This window comes from Cyprinus carpio, chromosome B24 (genome assembly GCF_018340385.1).
Source record: "Cyprinus carpio isolate SPL01 chromosome B24, ASM1834038v1, whole genome shotgun sequence".
In the NCBI taxonomy this organism is placed as follows: Eukaryota; Metazoa; Chordata; class Actinopteri; order Cypriniformes; family Cyprinidae; genus Cyprinus; species Cyprinus carpio.
In genome coordinates, this window is record NC_056620.1 from 18,257,599 (window position 1) to 18,279,797 (window position 22,199).

Sequence of the window (22,199 nt, forward strand, 5' to 3'; positions counted from 1 at the left end):
GATTAGTAGTTCTTGCATGTGTCCGCTTCTGAAAGCTGTTTGTTGTACAGGAGGATTAGGGGGCTGTTGTGCAGTGATAAAACGTTGTTAGCTCAAAAACACACATGAAATGGTGAGCGAGACTGAGCCTCTGTAGGGAAAAAAGGAAAAATGGTCCTTTCTGCATTTCCTCTACTGGTCAAAGTCTGCGAATGGTCAATGGGACCCCAAGTGGACAGAGTCCTTATAAAAACCAGCATACAGCAAGAGGGGGTCAAGCCACGTACAGTGGGGTCAGAAAGTCTGAGAACACCATTAAAAATGCTTACATTTGCATTTTTCATCATTAACATATAATCCTGAATGACTTGCTTCAGTAGAACAATAAAGGTGAATGTTTGTACATTTTCATAGCCAACCACTTCAATACAATAAAAGTGAATGAAAGCAGTTTAAAAGTATCGTAAAAGGGGTTCACACCAATGTAGAGTGGTTCTTTTGAGTCGGATCTTTTCAGTGAATCAGTTTGTCCAGTTCACAAACCAGTCTGAATGATTCGTTTAATAATTGGATCGATTTGTTCAAATCTGTGAATCAAGTGATTCAGTCAGTCAGTGGTTTTCATTTGATCAAATTCACAAAACCGGTCTAAATTGCATGTTTACTAATGACACTGATTCAGATTTTTTGGAGTCAGATCTTCTCAATGAATCAGTTGATTCAGTTTTCAAAAACGGTCTGAATTATTTGTTCACTAATTGGACTGTTTAGTTTCTTTTGGCTCAGATCTTTTCAGTGAATCAGTGTGTCCAGTTCACAAGCGAGTCTGAATGATCCGTTTAATAATTGGACCAATTTGTTCCTTTCGAGTCAGTGATTTAAGTGATTCAGTCAGTCAGTAATATTCAATGTTGCAGCTGAACAAATTTACAAAACCGGTTTGAATTGAATGCTTACTAATTTTTATTTTATTATTTTTTTTATCCAATTTTCAAAAACTGTCTGAATTATTTGTTCACTAATTGGAATTTTTCGTTTCTTTCAGGTCAGATTTCTTGAATGAATCATTTGATCCAGTTAACAAAACCAGTCCAAATGAATTGTTTAATAATTGGACTGATTTGTTTCTTTTGAGTCAAATATTTTCAATGAATCAGTTGATCCAGGTAAGAAAACAGTTGATGTGTTTGATAAATTAAGCTGATTTGATTCTTTTGAGTCAGATTTTTTGAATCGTTGATCCAGTTCACAAACCACTCTGAATGATTTGTGCACTAATTTGACAGATTTGATTCTTTTGGGTCAGATCTTTTTCAATGTATCAGATGATCTGATCCAAAAAAAAAAAAAAAAAAAAACAGTCTGAATGATTCCTGCACTATCTTTTCAATAAGTTGATCCAGTTAAAAAAAAAAAAAACAGATGTGATTGATACTGTTTGACTGATTCAAATTAGATCTTTTAAGTAAATCCATTAATCCAGTTCACAAAACAGTTCTAAAGGAATGAAAGTGGACCATATTTATGAGTAGTGAGTGATTTTCATTCTAGCGGTTCATCCTATAACCAGCCCGAGGAAAGCTTTGAGCGAAATCTTCTCAGCCAATCAGCGGCTTCTACCCCACCAGCAAGTGATCCAATGAAATGAATGACGTTGGCGGACGTCATTCATTCAAGACAGACACAGACAGTTTTGCCGATATGAAACGTAAAACAAAACAAAGCTGCTTATTTTATTTTAAATTCAGCAAGAAATGCTCCGAGGAACAGCAGGAGGAAACTCCTGCAAATTTAAGTTGCGACTTACCATCCTGCTCGGCCGCCCTCTCCCCATCAAGTCCTCCCGTAGTAGGCACACCCTCACACCAGCAAGGCAAGTATAGGCTAAAAGTTAGGGTAACGATATCGTTAGTGTCTGGCCGTCTATATGCACATTTTCTGGAGGGAAAATAATATTGCGATACAAGTTGCTGTCCTCCTCAGTGCCGCAGAAAAGCGCTGGAACGGAGATGAAGGGAAACCCGTTTTTTTGGGGGGGGGGGGGGGGGGGGGTCTTATTTTAACTGGCCCATCCAGTTTTCTGGAGGCCCACCTACAATAAAAATCCTGGCGCCGCTACTGCTGGTATTGCATGTAAAAGACTAACTAGTAGAATTTGAGAAATATTTACTCCTTAGTTTTGTGATTTCAATTTTGTTCAAAACATCTGGGGGGGGAGAGAGAAGAAATCCTAGATTTCTAATGTGTTCTCAGACATTTGGACCCCACTGTAGGTTGAAACAGAAACCCATACTACATGTCCATCCCGGGCTGGTTATATCCTGTCTTCTGCTGGCTGCTGGCAGTCATGCATATTAACACTACAGTCTGTGTAGAGGAATGAATTTACATCTTATGTCCATCTTTAAGCGCTCATCTTTGGGAATCCAATTTGCATTGAGATGCATGCTGGGAAGCAGAGAATAGAAAAGCGAGCGTATGTATGCGTGCGTGTCTTATCTCCTGTCGCTGTGTGCGGCACCTGTTTCAGCATGCCAGACCTCTGTCTTTGGGTAATTTTCATGGTTTCTAGTTGCTTAATATTAAATGTCTTGTTCCACCTTCGCCTGATAATCCAAAGCGCCGGCAGCCAAATGTTCCCTGGTCATGGCTTCATTAAATATAGACTTACAGATTGGCCTGGAGCTCTTGGAATGGTTTTCTGAATTCCCAACAGAGTCTTCACTGGAGGGCCACAACACTTTCATTAAAGAAGAGGTAACGTCTTCATCTTCAACCACAAGCCATGTATGAAAATGTGAATCAGAACACTGAATCGCAGAAGCACACACTTGAATGTTTGAATGGTCCTGAAGAAAGTATCTGCTAGCAGATTGGAACTGTCGAACTGTGGTCCGAACTGAATCTCATCTTGTTATCAATGATGAACTGAAATTAGAACTTTAAGTGTTGTGGTGGCTTTTAGTCAGTGTATGTATGTTAGCTTTGAAGTCATCTGTATGTGAACTACTACTACTACTAGTAGTAGTATAGAAATGTAAATTATAATGAAAATTATAAAATTTTCTTTTTTATTTGTTTGTTTGTTTGTTTATTTATTTTTTATTTTTTATTGGTTGATTGGTTAAAGTAATAAAAGTTATTTTATTTAATTTTATTTTATTTTTAGGTAAATTACTATCATGAAGCTGGAGTATAATGTGCAGTTACCAGGGCATTGCTATCTGGTATCTAGGGGCTTACAAGTGTTTTTTGTTCATTTCTGGTGAACTAGAGCTTTGCTTGTCATGGACTCTATAATATTTCCATCTCTAGATATGGCTCATGTCATGTACTGTATATATATATATTTTTTCTGTTTTATTGTCTGCTAAAATAATCAGAAGTCTGTTCACACCATTTCTCAACAAACTGCATGATTTGAGGTGTCATTTATGTCCGCAGCACAAGCTACATGTTTAATACTTAAAGTTTGAATATAAAGTTAAAAATACCTAAGCATGAGTATGGGCAATAGCAATAATGATTTAATTACTAGCAAGCATGAGAAATAAATAAACTTATGTAACAATTAATTAAAATGAATGAAAAATGCCTAATGAATAATACAAAAACAAACCACACATTTGGAGCCTCACTTCTAAATCAAATTTATGCTAATTAGATAACATTTTCAATGAAAGTCTCTTGTCTCCCTGGCTTGAAAAGTGCTCAAATGTTGTAAAATGAAGTTTGTGTGCCATTATTGTAATTGTTCTGTAAAGGCGTAGGTTCTAATTGGGATATGCAAATTGTCCTCTCACACTGTTAAATTATGATGGATGGTTTATCAGAGTTCAAAGGATTAAGCTGTCACTCCCTTTTGTTTGTTCTGTTGAGTTTATCGGTTCAATTTTCACAGCAAGAGAAGACGAAACACGAAATGTAATTTCTGAACCCTTTAGCCTCTTAGCGTCGCGGTCTTAGACACATTGGATTAAAATGAGTCCCTCTTTGTCTTTTATTAATGATGCTTTCTAAGGATTAGAACAAACCCCTAACCTTCAGAATTAAACATCAGCACATATCTGGTCCCAAACACCCTTTGTGCTACAGACATGAATGATACCTCAAATCATGCGGCTTGTGGAAACGGTGCACTATTACTTTTCTACATTAGACAGGGTCCTGAGAACTCTCAGAAACCATACACTCTTAAAAATAAAGATTTTTCATGAGACCACACGAAGAACCTTTATTTTTAACAATGTATGGTTTTCATCCATGGAACACTTTTAAAAATTAAGGTACTAAAACGGCGTTTCCACTGTGATTCAATGGAAGAACCATTTTAGGTTCCTCAAACAACTTCTCAGTGAACAGTTGCTAAAAGAACCATTTTTCTAAAACATTTTAATAATCCAAAGAACCTTTTGTGGAATGGAAATGTTCTATAAAAATTAAATGTTCTTTAAGGAATCCATCAATGCCAATAAAGAACCTTAATTTTAAGGAAAGAATATTTTCACTGAATAAAAGGTTCTCTAAAGTTGAAAAAAAGGTTTTTTATATGTTCTTCACAAGAACTGCTGACTGAAAGTTTCTTTGGGGAACCAAAAATGGTTCATCTTCAGCATCGCCGCCATAAAAACTGGTAATTATAATCTCAGTTTGTCATTTACACAGGTTTGAAATGAGACACAACAGATTTCTTGGCTCAATCCCCAGAAGATGCATCTACATCGGTGAGAGCATCAATTCATTGGCTTGGTTGAACCTCATATCGAGGGCCAAAGCCATTAGCCAATAGTGGTTCACCGGATGCCACGATCCTTGCGACTCTGCCAGCTTCATTAGCTTGGCTTCTAATTTACCGCGTGGACTGGTTACTGTCCGGCCAGGATGACCTGTACTCTATACATCCAATGAGTGATGAATATTATAGCAGTTTGGCAGGGAATCCTTTGGGACTGTAACTGTAAGAGATGAATTTTCAGCTCCAGCTTAATGTAGTACAGAGAACATCTATCAAGGCTTGTGGGCATGCTGGCACTTTTGAGAAAAGACAAGCCTCTGCTACATGTATAAAATGTAGTCTGGGAAAGTATGAGGAAGGGGAGATATTAGTGTGAACTGATGGATGAATGACTTTATTTTGTAATGTAAAAACCCTTTTTTTGTGGTTCAAGTAGACTTCATTTTCCCTACTGCACGGCACAGTTTCAAACGTGTATGATTAAATATGAATTTAGCTCCACTTCAAAGCCCCCTGGGAGAGGGAAGGAGAAATAACGCTATTGAATTTGTGTCATGAATTTCTGTAGAATATGGCCGTAATTGTCTTCTTTATGTTGTTCTACACAGAAATTATAGCCGCAGAGCATATTTTATTGCAGTTGAGTCTGTTGGGATAGTCGGAGCGAGGCGAATTTGTAGGTGTAGCTCTTTTCCCCTAGTAGGCTAATTATTAGTCGCTAATGGAGATAGCACAAGATCACGTACCTCTGAAGGAGTCTTTGATCTGAACTGCTTCAATCCAAATCTCTTTTTTTTTCTTCTTCTTCTTCTTCTTCATGCAGGATTTGGGGATCTCTGTGTATTGTGCGTGGAACCACTTCCGGACCGCTGTTTGGTCTCGGGCAGGGCTCCTTCCTGAACATTGAGCTGATCAGCGAGAAGACGGCTGCCTATTGGTGCCAGAGTGTGACGGAACTCAAAGCTGACTTTCCTGACCATGTAACTTGGAAACAAGCACTTTGTGGAACATTGTATTGAGAAAATGGACCAGTGAGATTCACAGGGGGGCTACCTAGCGTGACACGTCAAAAAAAGAATGCATGAGTCCGTCAAAATGTCATGATGTGTTGACAGTCCCTGCTAGTTAGTGATGTGATTTTTATGGATCCGTTGCTAGTTGGACAAGGTGTAAGAATATTAGAACATTCAGCTTGAATTAAAGTATTTTTACCAGAGCAGCTGCTGTTTTATTTCTACATTAATAAATGTAGATATGCACATGAACATGTTGAGAAGCGAAAATTGTTATTTGTAATCTCTTCTTCACAATGTATGGGTGGAGGTCGTGGTAAAATCAGCATGGGACTCTCTGTGGTAGCTAGTTATTTTCAATTTTTCCTCAGTGGTTTGGCTCTGAAGTCATAAAATTTGAATATGATTTCAATATTCATTTCTCATTGTTCCATTTATTATTCATAGTAATGTGATCCTCATGTTTGTTAATGAAATCCAAATATTTATGATGTGAGCTAGCTTCATCCATAAGTACATTTTTTTTATTATTCAGCCGTCGTATCGGTACAGCAGGAGCGGCATATGCTTGCTGAAATTACAAAATGACAACTCATTTGTTCACTTCTAAGATTCTTGTATCTGGGTTTCTTTTTGTGCTCAAGAAATATCAAAGGATTAATTGATTTCTGCAGGACATTCTGACGGCAATCACGGGCAGCACTAATGGAAGTGATGCCCAGCATTCACTGGGGCGGCTTTTGTACTGAGGATGAAAGCAGCAGAGATGTATCGCTTCTTTCTGAAACAAGGTGAAGAGCGAGTAGAGAGAGAAAAAGAGAGAAGCTTCTTTTAAGGGCCCCGACTGAGCTGAGATATGCTTTGCTGCCGTAGCACCCTAAGAAACTGCTTGACGAGCATGTTTCCTATTAAAACAGAAAGTTGAGCTGACATATTTATATTTGCCATGAGTGTAGTTTTTTTTTTTTTTTTTTTTTTTGCTGGTTTCCAGGAAAAGAAAGACTGTACAAATTTTAATACCTGCTTATGCTAATTTAACTGTATATACGCATTTAAATACTTAGATACTTTTTAGTCTTTATCTTCTTAAAAAAAGAATATAAAATATTTAAATTCAATAGATTTTTACATCAGTTGTGTTGTGACAGGAAGACTTTATTAAAATACTCAATATGCCAGTTTGCTTTTTTCTTTTTTTATGCTGATATTACCTTCATATTTGGATACTGCTCTCATGAATAAACAATCAATAGTAAAACATATATTATCTATCTATCTACAGTCTCTGATATGGAAACTAGTTGCAGTTTGTTTAATTTTTAAATAAAAAAATAAGAAAATATATAAGAAAAAAAAAACAATGCATCGTTTTCCATATCAGAGACTGTAGATAGATAGAATATATGTTTTGCTATTGATTGTTTATTCATGAGAGCAGTATCCAGATATGAAGGTAATATCAGCATAAAAAAGAAAAAAGCAAACTGGCATATTGAGTATTTTAATAAAGTCTTCCTGTCACAACACAAATTACGTAAAAGTCTACTGAATTTCAAACCATATAAAAAGAGATTTAAATCAGGCTGGTGAAAATTGGACTTCATGCATTTTTTTTTTCGTGCTCAAAACTAGTCGAATAGACAAAAATAGACACCAGAATTTTGAACAACTCAAAAAATAAGAAACACTCAAATTTTGTCTTAAAACCTTGCATCGAACAAAAGATTGAATGCATGTTTTTTATGTTCCTTTTAAGTACCTATTGTCATACTAACAAATGCTTTAGAAGACTCTGAGCATGTTGTTAGTGAGATTATAGTTTCTGTTATTAAATTTGTCAGTGTGAGAGGGAGAGGTCAGGCTGGTGAACTTTCTGGTTGCTTTGGTTCTCATGCAATTCATAGCTTGCAATCCCTTACATGTACACCCACTGCGCTAAAACGTTCTCTTTACCGTTCCTAAAAAAAAGAAACCTCATCAAGATGCTCCTCTAGTTGTTGTGGCTCCGAACTGGACAAATTGTGGTTTGCCATTATCAACGCTTCCATTTTTTCCCATTATTAGGAAATGGTCACAGCACTGCGTTAGAGAATCGGCGGGAATCATCGCTCCACATGTTCTCATATGGCCTCCAGGTGACTCATCTCCATGGAGACACATTGTTAGAGTGTAAGGTGGGTTCGGAGGCGCTCGCCCGGAGCGAGGTTATTGAGCTTATAACCAGGTAATCCCTGATCTTCCTCGAACCCTGCAGCCTCAGCAACGGTTAATGTGACACTCCGGCAGGGGGGCTCCAGCTGGATTGGTGTTAATAAACTTAAAACTAGATCCCTCTCCTGCTTCTCAAGGGCGGTTCTGCAATAACGTGATGTTAAAGCAAGCAAAGGTCAACCCCAAATCAAAACAGAATACCAGCGTTGTGTATAATACCCGAAATGAAGCCTGCGGCGTTGATCTCTTCGTCTTCTTTAGGAACCATGCTGTTGCTCACTGATGGCCTGAGGTTTATGGTAATATTACCAAACACTATTTCAGGGTGTATCAAATATCACTTATATGTCAGTGTTGTACTGTAAATCTTGGCGGTAAATGTCAGAGTGCTTAACTTTATTTGCCCCCTAAAACTTGGCAATATTTTCTGCTCTCGTGTAGGTGGGCTAAGCTTAGCGCCTAACTGCCTGCTGCTTTTGGGAAAGCGTAATGCCCGAGAGATTTATATCTAGCGGAAATTTGTCCCCGGGGGGGACAACACAGCCTCCAAGTTTAATATCCTCCCATGAAATCAGTTTTCTCCGAGTCTCCACGGACTCCTGTTCTCCTGTTGTTAGCACCAATCTTCGCCGTCCCCCTGTGCTGCCCACCTTCACCTCATCAGCAGCGAGTGTAAGTCATGGACATCTGATGAGACGAGAGTTTAGATGTAATCGCATCGTTGGACCAAGGAACACAAGATAGGCTGGCCTTCATTGCAGGGTTTTTCTCCACATCTCTGCAGCTATTAGGCACATAATGGAGTGCGGCCACATATGCGGTTAACGCGGTTAGATTTTTCCTGGAGAAATATCACGGCGAGGGACACAGTGCGCTGAAATGTTGACCTGGTAGCTACTCTTTCCTCTCACAAGTGTGGGCAGAAAGTCCATCTCTGGAGAATTGGTGCTATGGTAAGCTCGGTACGGATTCAAAAGCTTTTTATGTCCATGATTACTGAAAACCAGGAGTTGTTTTTGAAAAGCAGACCTTCTGTAACCTGTTTTATGACTGGCTTATTGTGTGTCCGAAGGAAAAAAGAAACAACAAATGGTGCAGGCTAATCCAGCAAATGCTCTTATCTAACACCTTGCTCTGGGGCTTGATACTGTTTTAATAAAGGCGGCGCAACAGTGGATTTGTCCTGGTCTTGTGAATTATAAATATTGATTTTGTGACTTTGAGGGTTGAGGAGAAGGCGGCAGCTGCTTTTTAAAGACAAGATAATGGCCTTCAGATCCATTTTATAATGTGCTGAAATGGGACCTTGATGGGGAAACCTTTTGTACACAATGAAATGGGCCTCTGTTAAAGGCCACAAGGTGAGACAAAGAAAAACCTGTTCTTGAATTCTGTCCATGCTGAAATCTCTCTCTCTTTCCCATTCTTCTCTCCCCCATAGATTGTCATATCCAGCATAATGTGCAGCTACAACAAAGCTGATTGGACCGAGCTTGCCAAAATGGCAGAGGTGAGTCTTTGTTATGCTAATTTGTGAACACACTCAGTTGTGAAATAATAACCTCTTCCCTTAGGGATAATTTGGCTCTTTTGATAACACTGCATGTGTACCCACGCCATCGCATACTGTCCTGTACCAAACTGCAAAACCAACATTTACTGTTATCCAAAAAAAAGCTCTTTATTGAATCACTGGCAGCTAATCCTGGATCTAAAGTAGGCTACATTTACGGGAAATGCTCTTCGGAAGCAACTAATCTGATGTTGCCAAGAAGCTGAGAGGGATGAGATCGAGGATGCCAAGGAGTGAGCCGCTGATGGTTGGATGAGATGGGAGGAGAGATGGAGAGGGGGAAGGAAGGATGGAAGAGAGAAAATGAGAGGACTTCCCAGACCAGACATCATCAGCCCGGTCCATCTGTGAGAATGGAGTTGTCCAGATCATAGGATGTTGTAGTTAAACTAAGCAGCATCAACCCCAAAATGCTTTTAACTGCAGATGGCTTCAACACCACCCCCCCAAAAAAGGCGACGACAATCACCATCGACCCTGAAATGCAAACAACAATCAACATCTTCAAAAGACATCAATTGTAAACAGCCTCAAATGGCATCAACTGCAGAAGGACTCAGCCCCAAAAAAGCATCAACTTAAAACTGGCTTCAACCCCAAAACAGCATTGACTGCAAAAGGCCTCACCTCCAAAAAGACATCAACCACCAAATGTTATCAACTACAGATGGCCTCAACCCCAAAAGGCAAAAACTTCAATTGGCATCTGCCCCAAACAGCATCAACATACGGAAAGTGTCAGTTCCAAAAAGACATCAGCCCTAAAATGTTATCAGCTTAAAACAACACCAACCTTGATCTGCAAACATCATAACTCCAAGAAGTAGGGCTGTCATGATAAATCGATGCATTGTGATTCGTGAATCAGTTCTGAGCTTAGTTTGTAATTCTAATCAAGTTTTAACCCGCACACCCAAATGCGCACAAAGGAGAGTTTGAGCATTCGGCTAAGTCATGTATGAGCAAGATTAATGTAAACACATTCTACTGTGAACACCCTTGTAATTCGCTTCAACCTTTTCAAACTTTATGAATGATTATTTTAGTTTCAAGTGTGTGTAAAGAATTGGATGCAAGCAGAATATAGCTGTTTTTAAAGCATGCAGTGCCATCTGCTGTTAAAAACTAAGCTCAGAATCAATTCAAGTGAGAATTGCGATGCATTTGGAAAATCCCAGAATCAATGCAGAATCATTTCAATAATTTCTTCAATCACAATGCATCGATTTATTTTCCCAACCCTACCAAGAAGGGATCAACGTCAACTGGAATAAGCTCCAAAATGGCGTCAAGCCCAAGCATCATAAACCCCAAAATGCTCTCAGACAGCTTCAATTCCAAAAAGACATTAACCAAAATGGCATCAAGCCCAAGCTCCATCAACTACAAGCAGCCTCAGCTCCAAGAAGGCACTGAGTTCAGTTGACATTAACCCTGAAATGCCCTCAACCCCAAAGAGGCATAATCCTCAAAAGATATCAACAGAATCAACCCCAAAATGTCCTCTCCAAATGGCCTCAACCCAAAAACAGAATCACCCTCAAATAGCACCAACTCCAAATTGGCATCAAGCCAAAAATGGCTTCAACTTCAAATGGCATCTACCCCAAAACTGTATCAACGTCAATTAGCCCCAACACCAGGAAGGATACCATACAAAGGGTTGTGCACAATTCAGAATTAAATTAAGAATGCCTTTTCAGTTCTAATCCATTTTCCGAATTTGAACAGCATTTTAATTGTGGTAGCACAATTAAATTCAAATTCACACTCATTAATTGGAAGGGAGCCATTTCTTTGATTATAGATTATGCATAACCCTAACTATGCGCATGCACACAAACATTTTGTGTCAAAGTGAAGCGCTCCGGTGTGTCTACACGCCACTTATACAAACACATTTGGAGTTATAAACACAGGCCTTGATACTTTAAGTGGAAATAGAGAGAGACAGTGGAGTGACCCCGGGATTAATCATAGTTGACTTGCAGATCTCAGGCGCTTAATTGTGCAGAGAAAATGGCTGAAAGTAAACAGTCTGTATGTCAATGTGTTAATTCTGCTATCGATTACATCGACGCGTCGCCCTATCCTCTCTCTCACCTCATTAAACCGGCCTGTCAAACCCACCCAAAACCCTCTTTTACTAACAGCAAAGATGGACATCTGGTATTTCCTGCCTCCCCACCCCCCTCCATATTACTGTCATTATGTATTCGCCTGACATCCCCCGTCACCGGAGCCCAGGTACATTTTGCATATTGTGTATTCATAAGGCAAGCCAATGATGTAAAGTACGGTGAGAACATCGCTTCAGGGTACGGCTGCCGTGTCACAACACACTTCACTTCATGCTTTAAGCTTGAATAAAATCCCCAACAAAACGAGCAAGGACTGATTTGAAGGTCTTGCTCTTTTACCTATACTGGATGAAAGTGAAAGCATTGATCTGTTGTCAGAGATGAAATGAGAAAAGGGAGATACGGACGATCAGGATGAAGCGGTGAAAGACCATTTGTCTTTGGACCTCGTCTGGCGCCGTGGGTTTTAGTGGTCTGCGAACTCCTCTGTGGTCTGAATGCCTCGTCTTCCTCACGTCTGCTGTTTAGCTACCTGTGCCAGCAAATATGAAATAAAGGCTCAGTTGCCATGGCAACTCCATTTTCAAAGAGAATCAACCATTCATTCCCACTTTGAAATCTAAGGGAACACTTAACACTGTTCCTCGCCTAAGGATACTACTTAAAAGTTATTTTTTTCATGCTTTCTTTCCCTCCCTTACACACCCATCTCTCTCTCTCTCTTTCTCTCTCTCTCTGTATCATCCAGACTCTCTCTTTTCCCCTCACAGAAGTGTCAGTCTGAAGTAAACCATTCTACTTGCAGCCACCACCTCTCCTCAGCTACTTTCCCCTCCATAAAATCGCTGCCTTTGAGAGAAATATTACATCATAACGATGTGCCTGAGGCTATAATTCATAAATGTCAAAGTCTCTCCGTGAGCTGTTCCTATTTTATCCAATTGAAAGTTGGCAGAAGAAAAAGGAACAGTGGATTGCAGATAAATGGCTAAAAGCAGGCCCAGTAATAAGTGCGTGATGTGCGGTTGTTCATGAGTGGCATAGCTACAGAATCTGTGAATACGTGAATTTAAACTAATAAAAGCCTCATTGCTGTCACTCAAATGCCAGATTCCCAGGCTGCACCTCTGTGTGTGTCTCGCTCGCTCGAAATTTGAGGGTGATATAAACGAATAAACTGTTGATAAGAGCAGTATCTATCTATCTATCTATCTATCTATCTATCTATCTATCTATCTATCTATCTATCTATCTATCTATCTATCTATCTATCTATCATCTATCTATCTATCTATCTATCATCTATCTATCTATCTGTCTCTGTCTCTGTCTCTGTCTGTCTATGTCTTTTTTTGGTCAGAAAGCTTTCAAATGAGGCTTTTTCATGCCAACATTCAAAGTTTATCTGGGCAATTTCCAATTACAAAAATATGTCTTTGTCTTCTTTTTAACTGCAGTTCATTTTATTCCATAAACACATTCCCAATTCAGTTCTAAAAGGTGCACAACCCTGCTCTTTGGAGACTGTTTCTGTACAATTTTAGCTAGCTAGCTAGCTTCCTCCACAGCATCGCTTGCTTTTTTTATATAGTGCCTAGGGGTGTCACAGAGAGATATTTGATTTCTGAGGACACCTATTTCAGCGATGTCTGTCAGATAGTTGGGACATTTTATGTGTGGTATCCCTAAAAAGTAGCTTATAGCACTATGACGACATCCTGTGAAAGACCAGGAAACAGATTCAACCGATCCTGGTCGGGTGTCTATAAATTATCGTTCTATGCTAGTGACTTGGCTTGGGTTAGTAATAAGTGAGTTTAGTAAGACAAGACTGGATGTCTATAGTGTCTTTTGTTGCCATTCCTCTGATAATCTGATAATCCTCATCAAAGACAGTATCAGGTTTGATCCAGATCTTCTCTTTTGTTGAGCATGCCCTTAAAATTTTCACAAAAAGTACTGTGGTTGGTGATAAAAGTTGATAAGATGGTTTTTTGATATATAATTTGGTTCTTAATAAATACTTTAATGGTAATCAAAAGCTATATGAGTACTTTAAGTGGATTGCAGTGCACAGTTAGTGGTGTTTACTGAAGATACCATCACTGTTACTATTTCTAATACTTGGCATAAAAGGTTTTAAATAAATCTGGTGCAGCATTTGATGAGGAGTTTCTATATCTGTAGTTTGTTTGTTACAATGCTGAAATTGCTCCTTTTTTTTTAGACAAAAAACTAAATGAGAATGTTAATATAGAGCGGGAAAATATTCAAAATCCACCTAAATGTATTACTAAAAGATCCCCTATTGGTCAGAACGTTACAATAATATGCTTATAGTGGTATTTTCAAATTGTAAGCTAGATGTTCAGAAGCAGTTTCAATTTATTTATGTTAATTACCATTATTTCTAATCACCAGTTTCAGCAGGTATCAAGCCTATGCCTAGAAAACGATATTGCCTGAAGAGTCCTAAAGATATTCTCAAAGGAAGAGGCAGATTTTTGGGAAATTGGTTGGTTCTTTGTTATGTTGAGTCCAAAAGCAAAACTCAGAAAATGCATGAAAGTTCTGAATGAAATTCTTCAAATGCTCCGTCCTTACATGAATCTAGAGACCAAAATATCATAGAGACTCGGTTGTGGACTCTTTTGAACACCTTAGCAACCGCATAGCAATGCATTGGCAACCATCCAGACACCCTGGTGTGGTGGCTGCGACTTTTCTTCCTAGTTATGAATGCAAAGGCTTTATTTCTCCATAGACAGACACTTGTATTTCACAATTCATACAGCTAGAAAAGAGAGATCTCAGTGTCCCGGCAAACTGCTCTTGGCAGTTTTGTTGTTGTTTTTGATTCCTTTGGCTTATTTTAAATCTATCCCTTCTCTTGGTACTAAGCCCGCAATATCAAACAGTCGTCTTGCTAGCCTCTCTCTCTCTGAAAGCAGCTTAGCGTGATGAGAGATGATAGCACTTAATTCACTATGTGTGTGTCGCCCCTTTTGTTGGATGGGAGGGCAAAAAGGAAAGCCTGCCCCCTCGTCCTCCTCCTCCTCCCGTTCCTCGTTCTGTAAAGGGCTTAAAAGAAACTGGGTGAAATTAAACATCATTGATAATTGGCTTTGGGATCAAGGCACATTGTATCCATTTTGTACCTGTATTTGGTCCTAATTGACCATGAAATCTGGGGCCTAATCCTGTAAGAGCAGCAGGTTTGTCCCGTTCCCCCGGCTGACAGTGATAAATAGCATCAGCCCACCTCATGGTCCTCTGCACTTTGTAAGGCTAAAATGCTTATTATTCTTTTCCCCCTTTAATGGCTGTCAGTCTGCGGAAAATCATAAATCTACAGATGGAGTCACTGTGGCAGGTTTGCAGAGCCTTTTGTAATTGTTTAAATCCCCCATGTGATGTGGTTTAAAGCCCCCGTGGATCTGTAATTGCCTGTCAAACTCGGCTCGGCTACGCACCCCACCCCAGTCTGCGTGCCGCCCGCTCGCTCGCTCGCTCCTCTCGTGCATCCGTGTGGAACACTTATCACCGCTCTCATCTTTTTTAGAGCCGATGTCTCAGTCAGCGTTGATTTGCTTTGCTCATTGTTTGCATCTGCTTGAGTCTGATAAACAATAAAATTGTTTGTTTTTTAGCTATATTCTTTATTAGCTTGTGCGTGTGTGTCTTTTGTGTTTTGTTTTGCCGTTGCATGGTGAATAGACTGCAGATTGCATGGCAAGATTATTTGAAAGTACAATGCAGAAAGACTGTATATGTGATTAGTTATACTCTGTATATGTAAAAATAAAAGAAACGTTATTTAAAAGAAAAGCATTCTTTGCTGAACCTGAAGTGTATTGAAGATTTTTTTTTGTTTGTTTGTTTTGTTTTGTTTCGTGAGTTGTTTCTTGATGATTCATTATAGTTTCTACAAGTTTGGTCTGACATCCTTGAACACAACAAAGCCTACCGTGCTTATAGAAGATACTTTAGGGTCAGTAGATCATTTTATAAAAAAGAGCAGTGTAAATGAACATTTTGTCATCGTTTACTCACTTTCAGGTCATTTCAAACCTACATGACTTTATTTTTTCTGAGGATCACCATAGGCAATAATATTTTGAATTTATTTTATATTTTTTTTGTCTATACAATAAAAGTTCATGAGGTCCAAAATATCCCTATAAACCCCATTAACTTTAAATGGATTAAAGGGAAAAAAAGTTAAAACATATTAAAAAAAAAATCTAAATAATAAATAAATGTTTGAAATGACATGAGGGTGAAAAAATTATGCCAGAATTATTTTGTTATTTATTTAGATAATATTTTTATTGTTGTTGTTGAAGTTAGCTCTTAAAAGGCTGTATTTGATTCCAACTTTTATTATTATTTTTCATAGACTGGGGGGTAAATTCAACAATTTTTGCTGTATTTTAGCACAAAGTCCTGCTTCTCATTCACAATCTTCGACAATGCATTTTTATTGCAAATAATTATTTAAAAGACAAGTTTGGGTTTATTTGCCATTGATCATAAGAGCAATAATTCATCAAGTGATTATCAAATGAAGAAAATGTGCACCATAAGTAAACATATGTCCAATTCATATGTCTTGATCACAGTGATACAGATTCAGTAAAGTACACCAGAACATGCTAGTCTGTTGTATTCTATTTTGGGAGTATGTTGTCTAATTTGCATTAATCCTTCCAGCAGTGTATGCAATGCTCAAAGTGGATGCAATTAATTTTTAGTGATTTTTTTTGTTTCATATATTGTATGTGTATGTGGCATGTGTGAGGGTTGCGTATACACTGATTGTGATTCAAAGCTGAAAAATGCATAGAATTTATTTGTAAATAATCAGAGGCTTCTGCATCCATCTCGCAGGAGTCTGGCACTGATGCCCTGGAGCTGAATCTATCATGTCCTCATTGAATGGGGGAGAGGGGAATGGGGCTCGCCTATGGGCAGGTAAATCCAACACTCAACACCTACGGTACACAGTCACCATGCAGAGACACTGTCGGCTGTGAGCTACAGCAGTCACCACAAATGCTTTTTAGGGTCTTATTTTGTTAAAAAACTAAAGCTATATTTGTTTGTCAGAAAATCAGGTGAGTGAAAATCAAGGAATTATATTAACTGTGGTGGTACAAAGAGATACACCATGTACCATGCCTTCAAATAATGTTATTTAGCATTATACATGCCCTAAAACATGGCAACGCCTTTGTATGAACTGTTTGTTTGTGTGGATTTTTTTTTTTTTTTTCCTGTCTATAATTGTTGATTATTATGCCAGATGATGTTTGGTACCCTGAGGTATTTGTAGTCTGCTGTCACTCAGCAGGGAGAGAAAACGTGTTAGGAGACCATGAGCATGAGGCCTGCTGGGAAAGATGTGGCATTCACAGTTTTGTGCTTTTTGTGTTTTATTTTATGGATCGAGTAGAGCCATACTGTGGATCTGACAGTAAACACATGCTCTGTTCCAAAACCTAGTGAGCATTTTAAGGCATTTTTTAAGTCTTATTTTTTTTTCTTCTCAGTAAAACTATCTAGAAGATATTGAGAAGACTGCATACAGTATGAAGACACTCTTTTCATAAAGTGTATTTTTGTCTTAATACAATGACAACTTTTTCCACATTGTTTTTAATTGTTTATACTTAAAACAATTGAATCTTATGCAGTGTTACTTCTCAAGTATATTCATATACATTTTTAGAAATTTACTAGAAATCAAAAAGAATATAGCTACTTGAATCTCTTTGTTTGCGTCATCCATCATCTTGCATTCATTTTTTTCACTGAGCTTGGTGCAAATTAGACCAAATTAGGCCACATCTTCGTTATTAGGCCAAATTAGGCCAACGTATCGTTAATAATACTTAAGTGTAAATTAAAATTGTATATGTTTGTGTACCATATATTTTTAAGAGTAAAGTTTAATCTCTGCAAGGCTCCTGCATACAACGTAAAGAAATATATTTTTTTAAAGTTGTAAAAAAAACAGTACATTTTACAAGAAAATACTATTTTAGTTTTTCTACTTCGATTCCACATTTAATTCAATTTGTTGCTTGCCATTTTTTGTAGTTGTTTGTCAAATTTACTAGAAATTTCTAAGTGAAAATCATTTCTGCTCTTGTTTTTCCCCAGTGTGTTTGAGTTTATGCCTGTGTAGTGCGCTCTAGATTGGTTACTTAAAAGTCACTGCATATGAACGTCCACAACTTGATTGTGATTCAAAGCTGAAAAATGCATAGAATTTATTTGTAAATAATCAGAGGCTTCTGCATCCCAGTGTGTTTGAGTTTATGCCTGTGTAGTGCGCTCTAGATTGGTTACTTAAAAGTCACTTATTGGTCATGTGATGTTTATAATGCTAATTTAGATTTCTGTTGAAATGCAGCTTGCTGGGTTTGGAACTCAATTGGGATTTGGATTGGAAGCTTGTTTGAGCTTGAGTTCAACTATTATATTGATAATGGGCATGAATCTGATGTGCATAAATATCAGTTTAGGCTTACGTTTCAGTGTGTATGCTGGTCCAAACCCACAACATAAGACCTGCACTGGTCAATATACAGTTCTATAAATATCTCGTAGTACAAGCACATAAAAAGGCTTGTCTTCATGGATTTTGCAGTGATTCAGATTTTGATATTGCTTCTTTAATAAGGCACAGATTCATGTGCGGTTACATGTGCATTCCTATGCGTACCATTCCGGATCAGAGTGCATTTCAGCACTTATGAATGGCTGATGAGATGCTGTCAACTTTGCCCAACCTGCATCAGTGCCTCTCCACTTTACCATAACATTAATCCTGTCAAAGCATTTTAATAACACTATTCTGTCACATCACAGAATTAGCCGAATTTAATAATCCACAAATAATCCCTTTTGCGGTTCGTTAACAATTTTCATTCAAACGCATAACTCATAACAATATCAAATGCATTGTTTGTGTTTTTGGTCCATTGAGAGTAAGGTGGAAATTTTTTGTTGTTGTTGTCATTTTTGGGTTTCACACCAGGGCATGATGCCTATTACGGAGAAAAAACAGCGTCTTTGCTTATGATTACACCCTCAGCAACTGTGAAAAGCAGAATAACATCCTGTCAACTGATGTGCTTGATAGGAAAACATCACATCTCTGCACCTTAGAGGACTTTATTCTCTGATATCATAATCTTTGTTTGGATTTCTGATGTGTAGTTGTAAAACAGTATAAAATGCTGTTAAAAGAGTGACAATATCTGGTCATTGCTCTGTTTTTTTACAAGAAAAAAAAAGTTGTTTTGAGTCTCTAAAGCCTGAAAGCCTGAAACAGTAACTGTGACGGTCAAGAATGTGACATGAAAGCTTTTTCATTTAGATTTTCTGCCATTTTTGCTGAAAAATAAACAGCTTAGACCAGCTTAAATTTGAATATAGACTGATTTTATATGGGCATTTTTGCTGTGTTACTTAATTAGGCCACTGGTAGTTAAAGGGTTAATTCACCCAAAAATGAAAATTCTGTCATTAATTACTCATCCTCATGTCGTTCCAAACCGGTAAGACCTTTGTTCATCTTCTGAACATGAATTAAGATATTTTTGTTGAAATCTGAGAGCTTTCTGACCCTCCATAGACAGCAACACAACTGACATATTCAAGGCCCAAAAAGGACGTAAGGACATTATTAAAATAGTCCGTGTGACATCAGTGGTTGAACCTTAATGTTATGAATCTACGAGAATACTTTTTGTGCATAAAGAAAACAAAAATCACTTCATTCAACTATTCTGTGTCATTCTCTGCGATGCATTCACAAAAGTATCATGATTATTTTTGTTTTCTTTGTGCACAAAAAGTTTTCTCGTAGCTTAATAACATTACGGTAGAACCACTGATGTCACATGGACTATTTTAACGATGTCCTTACGACCTTTCTGAGCCTTGAACGTGTCAGTTGCATTGCTGTCTATGCAGGGTCAGAAAGCTCTTGGATTTCATCAAAAATATCTCAATTTGTGTTCCGAAGATGAACGAAGGTTCCTATCTTCCTATCCACCAATTACCTGTAATTTTATGTCTGTCCAGAAGAAAAACTGTAGGTTTTTGAATGACATGAGGGTGAGTAAATGATTTTAAATTTGGTTGAACTATTCCTCATATACAGTATGCTAACTTTTAGGTTCTAAGATCAGTCAAGAACAGCTTAAACCATGACTGACTATTTCGTAATATACTTTCTGAAGTATTTTCAGTACATTCTGGCTGAACATGATCACGCTAAGTTTTTTTCCTTTGGGTTTGGTACACCAACTTGATGTGTTCTCATCAAATTCGTTGCACACGATCTGGCTGTGAAGGTCTGTCACATGAATTAAGCCCGGAGGTGATGTACGTGACCTTGCGCATTTCCGTTTCTCTTTGCCCGTATCAGGCCTGAATAAACGCGCACTAGCTTTTCCATCCGAACAGAGTTATTTCCCTCTAACATGGCTGTAAATTTGCAGTCATATCCATTTGGTTTGCTGTAGATTTTCCGCTGTAAGACAAAGAGCTAATCAAAGCCCGAGGGCAGGAATCTGCCAAGAGAACTAAAGAGATGCAATATCATTTAATCACTCCGTTTGGCACCTCGTCTACTCTCCTTGCCTTTGGAAAAGAAGGGGGAAAAACATTAATTCAGCATTGTTTCTGACTGCATGAAAAGAGATACAATTTGATTTTAATGGGATGTTAATATTCTCTCTCGATTGCTCTCATTTCGGTTTGTTTTGCTATGAAACGGTGCCTATTTTCTCAAAGCTGTTTAACATTTAACTTGCAGCAGATTAGAGATGTTTTTGTTTACATATGTTAAACATTAATGCTGGTAATTCCTGTTTACTGTTGATTAATGCTTTAAACATTAAGGGGCAAATTCACAAAGCAGTTACACAGTATTTATGCAAAAAAAGTGGTTTAACATTTACTGAATGCTCTGAAATAGTGTCGTGAGCATTAAATGAAGTTATCGTCTTTATTTTGAGAACAAAACAATTTTTAGTTGTTTTTAGAGTCATCATAGATTAAATTTATTTGAAAAATTATTTTTAAAGGCATTATTTAATGCATTTAATACATTTAATAACTTTATTTAATGTGTTTATAAAAGTTAAACAGCAAATGGAATTTAAAAAGCAACATAGTTTTTGTCTTTTAAAGTTCATCATTTAAAGTTATTTATATTGTATTACATAATTTTTTTGTTTAATATTTTTTACATGGTATAGTGGTAATAGTTTATGAATATTTTTTTATGACTAACTAATTCATGGCTTGGATTTAACTTTTTAAGTTAGTTAAATATTTTAAAATGGCCACAATTAATTTTTTTAAAAATGAGGGAAGTAAATAATAAGGTGTGCGAAAGACACAAATTTTACTAAGTGAGGGAACAAATGATTAATTTGTGCAAAAGAATACTTAATTAATCTTGTTTTTTTTTCCTGTCTCTCTCTTATGCATGGCATGTGTGGGGCTCTGTAATCTTGTCATGTCATATTTATTAATTTTATTTTAAATAATTTTTACTATTTTAGTATATAGGATGTGTTTGGATGAGCTAATAAACCAAATAACAAAGCAGTTAACAGTTCAGCTTCAGCTCATGCAAATCTACTGGGTTAATATTTGAAAATATTGATTATTCAACGATCCTATTCTTCTAGATTTACATTTTTAAAAACATTGTTAGCACATTCACATTCATATTTTCGTCAGCATTCTGTTTTAATTAAAATTGTTCATTGTCACAATGCATATTTTTCGTCTCATCTTGCAAATATTTTAGAAATTCGGTGGGCACAATTAATTTTTAACGATTTGTAATCACAGGAAAAGAAGTGTGAGGGAAAGATCTCAGGGATCACAGAGTTTTCACTCGGGTTTGACTCAGCATCCTTTGGGATCTCATCTTTTTTTCACCTTCTGCCTTCAACACAGTTCCCCAGTTTCGCAAATTAAAACCGGCTCTGGTTCCCAGAGCTATTTTGAGCCTACCAAACAGAGCCGAATGACACCCGACTTCCATCATGCCTCCTGCGAGACCCGGCAGCCCTTAACGAGAGTGCCCACCTTCCGTGACCTTGCGCTGTAAAATTAAAATTTCAGGTGTAAAGCTGCTATTATTCCTGCATTCCTCCCAGCGTTCCCCTTCGCCCCCTCTCCTCACAGCCTGAGGGGGCTTCGGGATGCTTTCCATCTCTCTCTTTTTTTGTCTTCCTGTTGCAAAAGCGTTCCGGTTCCCTGCTTAACCTGCTCTGCAGTGACGGCACAGACAAAAATATAAAGAATCCAGTGTGCCCCCTCCTTTAATTTCACACAAGGCCTCCCCCCAACCCTTAACCATGCGGCCACCTGCCAAATCACTGCTGCCGGAGTCACTGTGCAATTCACTGCAGCTCACAAGTCGATTTTCATCTATGAATGCTCTTCAGTGGTTCTTAAAGCTCTCTGTCTGCAAGGCATGCCGCCTTTTTAAAGCACTCATGATTGCTGCAGTAGGTCCGCTGCACTTCCAGGCCCACGGAAAGTGGCTCTCCATGTGAAACCGTGTGACG

General features: G+C 37.9%; 1 protein-coding gene across 1 annotated transcript in view; it reads left to right on the forward strand.

The window, feature by feature from the left end:
- dpyda.1 (dihydropyrimidine dehydrogenase a, tandem duplicate 1) overlaps positions 1–22,199 on the forward strand; it is a 167,202-nt gene that overhangs the window by 90,055 nt on the left and 54,948 nt on the right. Inside the window, 3 exon segments of the mRNA XM_042752217.1 lie at positions 5,538–5,694; positions 9,380–9,448; positions 16,483–16,566. Coding sequence (XP_042608151.1) covers positions 5,538–5,694; positions 9,380–9,448; positions 16,483–16,566 — 310 coding nt within the window.